Here is an 11243-nt window from a genome sequence, read left to right on the forward strand (position 1 = left end):
GCCCCTTTTCCACTCCCCTCTTTAAAAAGTCCAGAGCATAGGGAATAGAAAACGAGTCTACCCCAGCCCTTTTTTGCCAGGCTTCAAAGGCCCTCCAAACATTACCATAAATCTTCCTTGTGACGAACTTATGGCTGTCTAGAATAGTCTCAATAACCCTAACTGAACATCCTTTCAATTGCAGGATGCCGCACAGACTCCAAGCCATCAGATGGTAAATCCGAGGGGTTTGGATGTAGCATTGGCTCTTTGTGTGCGAGGTCTCTTCTCTCTGGCAGGGGCCAGGGGGACTCTACTGAGAGTACTCTCAGTGCAGAGAACAAACTCCTCCAGGGCCACCGTGGAGCAATCAGAATCACTTCTGCTTGTTCCTGCACAATCGTTCGGAGCACCAGAGGAAATAGCGGAATTGGAGGAAAAGTGTAGGCCAGGGAAAAATTCCACTGGAATGAGAGAGCATCTGTCCCTAGGGGCTTTCCTTCTCTCACCAGAGAAAATTGAGCTGGAAGCTTCCTGTTGTGGGTGGAAGCAAACAGATCCGCTTTGGGCATTCCCCACCTGACCACTAACTCCCAGATTTCCTGGTTCAGCTCCCAACTGCTCGAAGTGACAGTTACTCTGCCAGTATATTTGCCGACCCATTGATGTGAACTGCTCTGATTGAGGAAACATTGTCCTCTGCCTAGAAAGGATCTTCTGACAACACTAGCAGGCTGTCTAAGCGAGTACACCCCTGCTTGTTTAGGTAAGCCACTGGCGTGGCATTGTCCAAAAAAAATAAAAAAAAAATATCAAACAGGTCCTTTGCATGAACCCTGGTTTTCAAAGCGACCAAAGCTTTTCCTACTGCTATCACTTCCCTATTGGGACTGCCAGGCACCCTGAGCCTGACAATCCTCTTGAGTGCGCCCCCCAACCACACAAGCTGGCGTCTGTGGTAATCTTTACTGGGAAACGCTGGGCCCAAGCCTTCCCTACCTGCAGATGCTCCGATCAGACCCATCAGGATAGATTGAGAGAATCGTCTGCTGGAAGCCGCACAACCTGGTCTAGAGATGCATTTCTGCGATCCCAACAACACAGAAGAAATGCCTCTGGGGATCTGGAATGCAATTGGGCGCAGGGCATTCCTGGAACTACTGCAGTCATCAAGCCCAACAGATGCATTATCTGACGCAGAGATGCCTGGGGATCACGCCTGAATTTCTGCACGGAAAGGAGGATCTTGGAGATCTCTTCCAGTAAGAAAATTCTTTGGGCAACTAAGTCTATCAGGAAACCCAAAAAAATTTAAAAAATAAAAAACGGCTCTGAGAGGGAACCAGAGCAGATCTCTGCAGATTGACTTTCAAACCCAATCTTTGGAACGTCTGCAGAACTACTTGCAGATCGCGACCCAGGTCCTTTGTCCCAGGTAAAGATCAAAAAGTCGTCCAAGTAAGGGACGATTGAAATTTTCTGCAAACGAAAAAAAGCCATGACCTTTGTAAAGATTTTGGGGGCTACCAAGAGACCAAAAAGGAAGGGCTCTGAATTGCCAATGACTTAAACCATTTTCTGAGAGGATCTCAAACCTCAAAAACCTCTGCTGATCCTGGTATATTGGAACATGGAGGCAAGCATCCTGAAAATCCAGGGTCACCATGAATACCTCTGACAATAACAGATTCCTGAGTGAATAAATGCTTTCCTTCCGGAACCACCTATAAACCAAGAAGCTGTTTAGGAGGCTCATATTGATGACCATCCGAAATCCTCCTTATGCCTTTCTTACCAGGAAAACATGGGAATAAAATCCTTGGAATTTTTGATCCTCCAGAACAGGGGAAATTACCCTGATTTCCAAAGAGAAATCATACATAACATGCCCTACTGTTTCTCTTGGTCCCTCGGCAGATGAGTGAGAAAAAACCTCTGGTGAGGAGGGAGATTAAAGCGGTTCTTCACCCTAAAGGGGAAGTTCCGCTAGTATTATCCCTCCCCCCCCTCCGGTGTCACAAATCGGCACCTTTCGGGGGGAGGGGGGGTGCAGTTACCTGGATAATCCAGGTAACTGCACCCACTTCCGGCCAGACCGCCGCAGACCCCCGCCCCCCCGTTGTGTTCTGGGAAACACACAGTTCCCAGAGACACAGCGGGGGACCATAAGAGAAGCGCAGCGCAACTCGCGCATGCGCAGTAGGGAACCGGGCAGTGAAGCCCTCATGCTTCACTTCCCGATTCCCTGACAGAGGATGGCGGCGGTGGCTGCAGCGAGACGAGCGATCGCTCGTCATCTGCCGCCGACATCGCTGGAACCTGGGACAGGTAAGTGTGATATTATTAAAAGTCAGAAGCTGCAATATTAGTAGCTGCTGGCTTTTAATATTTTTTTTTTTTTGTTTTTTTTTTTTTTAGGTGCAGCTCCTCTTTAAATTCCAACCTGAAATCCTCTCTTATGACCTTGAAAAACAAAAGCATTTTCTGTTACCTCTGCCCATTCCACGCTGAAAAAGGTCAGCCTTTTTCTACCCCTGACCTGGCGTCACCTGGCTTTTTGCCTGGGTTGAAGGAGCAAAGAGAGGCCCTTTAGCTTTGTCTTTGCTAAACAACCAAATAGTTCGGTACAATCCATCGTGGAGGGGTAGCCATAAAATAAGGACGATTAGTCAAAAAGAATCCAGGTGGATTTTTACTATGAGATCTCTTCACCCCGAAGGTCTCAATGTAGATTTTGATCTTAATTGTTTTTTAAGTAATTTTTAATTTTTTATTCATTTAGATTTTTTTGGATTTATATATACATGCCAGATTTTTAGGATTATGGTTTTATATTAGAGATATATGTGGCTAGAGAGATTATATATATATATATATATATATATATATATATATATATATATATATATATATATATATATATATATATATATAGGGTTTTTTTTTGTAAAGTCCTACTCTATTTCTGGTATGCGATTTTACTCATGCGTTTTGATGATGGTTATTTTTGGATTTTTTTCTTTTCTTTTGTTATATTTTTCCTTATGGTACATTTATGGCATCTCATGTCACTTTGAATGATATGGGAGTAATATTTTATTTTTTGTTTTAGCTATTGCTCAATAAATGTTGATTATTAACCACTTCAATACCGGGCACTTAAACACCTTCCTGCCCAGACCAATTTTGAGCTTTCAGCGCTGTCGCACTTTGAATGACAATTGCGCGGTCATGCTACACTGTACCCAAATGAAATTTTTATCATTTTTTTCCCACAAATAGAGCTTTCTTTTGGTGGTATTTGATCACCTCTGCGGTTTTTATTTTTTACTAAACAAATAAAAAAATACCGAAAATTTTGAAAAATAAAAAATGTTTTTTTTGTTTCAGTTTCAAAACTTTGCAAATAAGTAAGTTTTCTCCTTCACTGATGGGGTTACACTGATGGGCAATGATAAGGCAGCACTGATGGGCACTGATGAGGTGGCACCAATGAAGTGGCACTGATGAGGTGGCATTGATGGACACCGATAGGCGGCACTGATAGGCAGCACTGATAGGCATGGATGGGCATGGGTTAGGCGGCACAGGTGGGCATGGGTTAGGCGGCACAGGTGGGCATGGGTAGGCACTGATAGGCGGCACAGATGGGAACTGATAGGCGGCATTGTATTATAATATATTGTACTAATGGATGCCAATCAATAATGCATGCCAATCAGTGATGCCCATTGTGGGCACTGATTGGCATCCATTGTGGCACTGACTGAAATCCCTGGTGGTCTAGGGTGACATACCTTGTCCTTGGCATCCCTGGTGGTCTGGTGGTCCAGTGTGGGCATCCTCGGGGGGGCTGTGCTGATAATCGATCAGCACAGACCCCCCCTGTCAGAGGAGCAGCCGATCGGCTCTCCTCTACTCGCGTCTGACAGACGCGAGTGAGGAAAAGCCGATCACCGGCTTTTCCTATTTACACTGTGATCAGCCGTTGGAGACTCTTTACCGAGATCGTAGTTGCCAGGTGTCAGACTGACACCCCGCAACAACGATCGCCGCGATGCGCGCCCCCGGGGGCGCGCAGCGGCTCATAATCCTGATCACGTCATATGACGTCCAGTCAGGATTATGCAACCACTTTGCCGCCGTCTATTTGCTATAGGGCGGGCGGCAAGTGGTTAATGCCATATATATACGGTGATTGACAAATTTTTATATAGCGGCGTTTTTTATTTATCATGTATTTTGGATGTGCTTGGGATATTTTATCCCTTTGCCTTTTTTCTTTTTGCCTTATATTTTGATTCTTATAAAAAAAAATTTTTATATTTTCTAAGCGCTGTCTTTCCTATTTGATAGTTCAGTTTTTCCTCTTGTTTATGTTAGCTCCAAGATGGCGGTGTTTTACACTTACTCTTTACTATATTGGAGTAGCAAGATGGCGGAATTTTCACTTCCGGTCTACAGTTGTTTAAATTTTCATTACCTTAACTAAAATGGCCGATCGGGTATTTCCGGTATATATAACTATGTTACAACGACCAATCATTATCCCCATGAAGAAGTCACGTGGTATGACGTAACGCGTAGGGAGTGGCCGTAGGACGTACCGGAAGTAGAGTAAGACTGGCGGAAGACGCCACGCCACCATCTTTATTCACCTTGCTGTGCTGTTTTATCTTAGTTTTAATGTGAGAGACTCTTGTTTATATTAATAAATTGATCCTTTAACGTTTTATACTACACCATTGGAGCCTCCTCACTCTCTCCCTTCCCCTCTTGTTTTGAGCCACACACTACGGAATACATCCTTGGATTAACAGTATAAGCATCCATGCTAATAATGGCCCTCTAGTGGCCGAATTAGGTATTTACATCTTTTATCTGGATTTCCCTGATGGCTGTATATGAGGAATGAAATGGGAGACCACCTGTGTTTTTTGATGAGCCTGTTTTCTCTGTCTTAAGGCCCGTACACACGGTCGGACTTTTTGACAACAAACATGCAAATTAGCTGTTTTGGAGCAACATCCGACTGTGTGTACGCTCCATCGGACAAACTTTTTCTGTTTTCATCGGACTTTTGTTGGCTCTGCGAACGGACAAACTTTTTGACAACAGAAGTCCGATGGAGCAAAGTCCTACCGTGTGTACGCAAAAGCATCGGACTTTTGTACAAGGTACAAACACGCATGCTCAGAACCATTGCAAACGATCAGACTACAATACAGAAGTTGACCAAAGGTGGCGCTGGAGTCATTGAACGTCCTCTTTTGAAGCGGCGTCAGTACGTTGTGACGTCATTACGTTCGTGTTTGTTGTCAAAAAGTCCGACCGTGTGTATGCAATACAAACTTGTGGACAACACACTTTGTACAAAAGTCCACGGAAAAGTTTGTACAAGTCCGACCGTGTGTATGGGGCTTTAGGCTGGGTTCACACTGCTGCGGGGGGGAGATCCGGATGTGATTCGCACAGCAAATCACATCCGATCTCCGTAGCGATGCGAGTACAGCCATACAGATAGTATGGCTAAATTCGCAGCGCTCCCGCAGCAAACTCGCACGGGACCCTTTTTTGGGTCCGCAACAGAATCGGATCGCATGGGGGTTCACACCATGCGATCCGATTCCTGTGCAAGTCGGCAGATCGCACTGCGATATGCCGACGGATCTGGGGGTGTCATTAACATAACATTGACACTCCCAGCCGTCCGCATAGGGCAGTGTGAACTGCCGGCGGGAGGTGTGCGATGCGGGAAAACGCCGCGGATTCGCGGCGTTCCCGCATCGCAGCGGTGTGAACCGGGCCTTAGGCCGGGTTCACACCGCTGTGATGCGGGAACGCCGCGAATCCACGGCGTTTTCCCGCATCGCATTTCTCCCGCCGGCAGTTCACACTGCCCTATGCGGACGGCTGGGAGTGTCAATGATATGTTAATGACACCCCCAGATCCGTCCGCATATCGCAGTGCGATCTGCCGACTCGCACAGGAATCGGATCGCATGGTGTGAACCCCCATGCGATCCGATTCTGTTGCGGACCAAAAAAAGGGTCCCGTGCGAGTTTGCTGCGGGACCGATGCGAATTCAGCCATACTATCTGTATGGCTGAACTCGCATCGCTACGGAGATCGGATGTGATTTGCGGTGCGAATCACATCCGGATCTCCCCCCGCAGCAGTGTGAACCCAGCCTTAAGGTGAGAGTTCTGGGAGCCCTGACTGTCCACTTCATTGTTTTTTTATCATCATTTTTCAACATTTTTTGGTGCTTATTATTATTATATGGACTATTTATTTATTTTTATTTGATCTTTTCACATGTTTTTGCACTTAGCTCATTTTGATTTATTTATATATTTATATATATATAGTATTGGCATTTGCGCAGGACTCTTTTATCCGTTATAACCAAATAGTTTGCCTTCAAAAGGGAATACTGCAGAGTTTATTTTTGGAGGTCAGATCCCCATCCCAGGATTTCAACCAGATTGCCCTTCTATAGCAATTGATCAAGACTGATGTTTTGGCCACTGAGCTAACCGAGTATGCCCCCCGCGTCTGCCAAGAAGGCCACTTGGCAATCAGGGGGGAGAGATTCTTTGATCTCTTCTACAGGCATGTCGGAGAGCAAGTCATCTAGCCTCTGGACACAAAGATCTAGATTTCTAGCCAAGCAGGTGGATGCCAGGGCTGGATCCAGAGAGAAGACTGAAGCCTGCCAGGCCTTAGAGCAAAGCATCAGCTTTCCTATACATATGGTCCTTAAAGCGGAGTTCCACCAAAAAGTGGAACTTTCGCTCATCCGTTGGCACCTTTCAGGAGGGAGGGACGTGCAGATACCTGTATAATACAGGTATCTGCATCCACTTCTGGGAATACACTTAACGCACCCGCCGCTGTCCCCTGGGAAACACACAGGTCCCAGGAGATAGCGAGGACCACTTACAACGCACAGAGCGACTCGCGCAGCCGCAACACTTCACTTCCTGATTCCCTCACCGAAAATGCTGCGAGCAATTGCTTGGCTTCAGCTGCCAACATCGCTGGACTCCAGGAAAGGTAAGTATTAATTTATTAAAAGTCAGCAGCTGCAGTATTTGTAGCTGCTGGCTTTTTTTTTTTTTTTGGGTGGACTCCCTCTTTAAGAGCCCCAGAGTCTTCAAAATGAAAGATCAGATTTGTTAGACACTTGAGATAAAGGAGCATCCAGTCAGGGACACTTGAAAAACATTGCTTCAATGTCAGACTGAAAAGGGAAATCGCCTCTTATGCCCTCTGGACTGGAACCACCTTTTCTAAGGCTCTTTCCATTCTGATAGGACCATATCTTTAAGTGACTGGTGTACCAGAAAACACTTAGGCTTACGCCCCTGAAGACCCCTATACATTCTATCCTGAACAGTTTGAGTTTTTTGTGGTGGCTCAATCTGTTCAGAAGTAAAAACTGCTTTGAACAGTTCTTCAATATCATTGACTGGAAATAGGTATCTAGCTGCATTAACAGTTTCCTCCATCTCTGACACGGATTCCCGCGTTAGATGAGGAATCTGAGTTCTCCCCCTCCTCTGGATCAGAGACCGCATGGGAACTGTCTTTGACACCAAAGGGGGTAGAGATCTTGAAGCCAAAGGAACCTGGGGTACTGTCAATTCCTTTAGGTTAGAAGCAGACTTAGCCCCTGCCACTGAAGAGATACATGTCTCACATAAGTTTCCTACAGCTATCAGGAAGATTGAATCTACAATTTTCACATTTTCTTTTCACAGGTTTGGCAACTTAGAAAAAAGAAAACCACAATAAGAAAGGCATACAAAATTACACTTTCTAAAAACATTTGCCCCTGGATATATAATGTCTCATTACAGTGCAGTACTAACCTTAGGGGTAACAGGACCCAATTGCAGTCGCTGGATTAGAAAGAGTGGGTGCACCGTCCACAGGAGTGTCCTTAACCTCCATGATGAGATGGACCAGATAGGAGAGTGTTTGTAATGAGCTTGGACACTGTGTTTGCTGTACAGCCAGCAAAACATCCCCAGCAGCATGTGTGCCTGAGCTGATCCTTTTCAAATATGAAGAGGCTCAGCATCCGGAAGTGTGCAACATCACTTCCGGTTGCAAGGAAGTGCACTCGCCGCCATCTTGGTGCAGCCAAAACGGTGGAAAGGACACAAGGAAGTGCTCTCTGGGTGGACCAGGATGCCGGGGGTGGAAGTTGCAGAAGATTCCCTAATGGAAGTAACCACCAGAAAAACAAGGGGGTTCCGCTAACTACAGTCACCAGACCAAACGAAAGAAACAAACATGACGGTGCATACTCCTAGAGGTCTGGAAACACAAAACAACTGCGGGGAAAGAGAAGGGGCCTTTTAAATTGCATTTGATTTGCGTTTCCTGTAGAAGGCAGAGCCAATCATCTCTGAAGTAGCTGTCCTGGAAGATGAGGGGGGGGAAACAATGCTGCACTGTGCATGACTTTACAGCAGAGTTGCCATCCTCATGGTCTAGGCCTGCCTGCACAGTGCACTATAGTGGGATACTGTAGCTTGTCAATCAGTACCTAGTCCTGCACACTACTTTCTGGATTGAAAGCACTTTCTCTGTTCCTAAAATCATCCAACTGTGAGATGCAATGTCTGGGATGGAAAGCATATGAGACAAAATTAAGGATTTAGCGCAGTCAAGAAAGGTATAGGGCTTTTTTGATTGTAAACTGGCTTACGAGATATGCACTTCTCAACCCTGCGTTCTGCGTATAGCACACAGTGTACCTTACATGTAAAGCATTCCTGGCAATTGAAGTGGTTGTAAAGTCAAAATAGGATTACTGCCAGCCCCTCTGTTATACCAAGGTATACTACATGGTGTAAATGTTTGTTTAAAATTATGCCAATACCTACCTTATTTCAGATCGCCTCTGTATGGTCACGTGACCTCCCCCTGCTCTCCTCCCCTGATCTAAAGGATACAGCTGGCACCCCCCTCTGAAGTCAGTCAAGTGGTCAGGTGCTGTCCGCTCAGCCCCTTCTGCTGTAGCCCTAAGATCGGGGAGGAGAGCAGCGGAAGGTCATGTGATCGCACAGAGGCGGCCTGAAAGAAGGTAATTATCGGCATAATTTTAAACAAACATTTACACTTTGTAGTATACCTTGCTATAACAGAGGGGCTAACAGTAATCCTACTCCGACTTTACTGGCAGCAGGGGAGGGGCGGGGAGGAGATCACTCACACACAGCAGCTGACAGGCAGCGGGAGAGAAGAGAAACTACAGGTTAATGAAGGCACATAAACTGATCACAGTATCACCGATCAGCAGCCACGATTATCATGGTTTACACAGGAACAGGCAGGATGAACCAAGTTTTTTAACAGCATAGAAGGGGACATATTAGACAGCACAAGCACCATGCTGTTTAAAAAGTCTGTTTAAAAGTCAGCAGCTAAAAATACTGCAGCTTCCGACTTTTAACGTATGGACACTTACCTGTCCAGGGAGCCTGCAATGTCGGCACCCCAACCGATTGACTCCCGGGTGCTGCTGCCACCATTTCTGGTAAGGGAACCTGGTAGTGAAGCTTATAGGCTTCACAGCTTGTTCCCTACTTGCATGAGCAAAGCACGCTGTGCTTTCCAACTGGTCCAGCGGTGGGGGAAGGAAGTGGGGGGCCAAACTTCCAATAGCTCAGGCCTCAGTCCCATCTCTGGAAGGAGACCTGTCAAAAACCATTCCTCATTCCTCCTTGAAAATGGTGCCAAATGTGGCACTAGAGGGGGGGGGGGGGGAGCGTAAAAGTGGAAAGTTCAACTTTCGGGTGGAACTTTGCATCAATAATGCCCTACGGTTAGTGCAGTTTGACCACACCCAGCATCAGCTGTGACATGCTCCCCTCCTTGGGGGGGGTTGTGGGTGGTGGCGGTTGAGCTCCTGCACATATTCTCCATAGTTAAAAAAAAAAAAAAAAAAAAGACATGAAAATCAAAAACTGTCAGATGTTATGTGCAGTGCATTAGGCTCTGTTCACACCGCAGCGGTGCAACCAAGTGCTCGCGTTTTATTGCGCATTTGACCAGGCGGTTTAAAAATTGCACTGCACCAAAAACACATGGCATTGCGCGCACATTTGCAAAGCGGCAGCGTGTTTTTGTGCATTGTGGGAAAGCACACAATTTTGCGCTGCCACAACGCACTGGTGTGAAGTTCAAGTGCACAGTGCTGAGACACAACAGGACTACCTGGATTGTGCAATGACAGGACATGACACAGGCAGAACACACTCACTCGTCATCCTTCATGATGCCCTCCTCAGTGATGGGCCTGACGGGGGCGATGTTCCCGGTGTCGGTGCTGTAGTTCCGGAAACAAACAGTGAGCTTCTCATCGAAGTCATTGACCAGGTCCTCCATGGACTTAAAGCCTCCCATGATGTCCACAGTGAAGCTGTTGTCCAGCTCCGCCAGGTCCTCCAGGGTACTCAGGCCTCCCTGGTTGCATGGCTTGCTACTGGCAGGGTTGGAGTTCACCTTGTCCAGGCTGTTCTTGGCCTCCCCAGAGCTGGACGGAGGACGGAACTCATAGAAATCCTGCCAATCCTCATCGAACTGGGCTAACGGTGCCGCCATGTCAGGGTCCCGTACTGGGAGAGGGGGAAGCAGACGCTCCCCGGCTCTCTAGCTCTCCCTCTCTTGCTGTTAGAAGTCTGCACTGTGTCTACACGTAGGGTACGGGGGAGGCGGTGTCCGCTCCCTGACTGTCACTCTAGTGAAAGTAGGGAACTCTCTAGACGTGTTTACACTTGGACCGTGAGAGCTTCCCAGGCTTGAATGAAGGGGAATGTGGGCGGAGCACAAACCACGTGACTTCCATAAACTTTGCTGCAGTTGTCCATTTTAGTTTCTGGCAGAGTGACGTCACCTGTTTTTCCCGAGCTACGTCTGGATTATCACATGAAAGTGGAGTGACATCTGTGTCCTAGATGGGACTGTGTATTCATTTACCTTAACTCAGTGTTTCTCAGAGAAACACTGCCTTAACTATACATAACGAGCACGGAAACGCGGTACAATTACACATAGCTCACACTGGAGAATGTTATTCCTAATACTATCCAATTCAATACAGGGCACTTTTACCCCTTTCCTGCCCAGGCCAGTTTTCAGTGCTGTCACATTTTTAATGACTATTGCGCAGTCAATGCAACGCTGTACTCAAATGAGATTTGTATCATTTGTTTTCACACAAATAGACATACCTCCCAACATTTTG

At 46.5% G+C, this 11243-nt stretch overlaps 1 protein-coding gene across 1 annotated transcript in view; it reads right to left on the reverse strand.

Annotated features, from left to right (window-relative positions):
* Nucleotides 1–10817, reverse strand: part of FEZ2 (fasciculation and elongation protein zeta 2) — a 298213-nt gene extending 287396 nt beyond the window's left edge. The window contains 1 exon segment of the mRNA XM_077486489.1: nt 10260–10817. Coding sequence (XP_077342615.1) covers nt 10260–10600 — 341 coding nt within the window. The 5' untranslated portion in view covers nt 10601–10817.
* Nucleotides 10818–11243: the final 426 nt, after the last annotated feature.

This window comes from Lithobates pipiens, unplaced genomic scaffold (genome assembly GCF_037356315.1).
Source record: "Lithobates pipiens isolate NorthernLeopardFrog02 unplaced genomic scaffold, aLitPip1_a1.2 Scaffold_18, whole genome shotgun sequence".
Taxonomy (NCBI): Eukaryota; Metazoa; Chordata; class Amphibia; order Anura; family Ranidae; genus Lithobates; species Lithobates pipiens.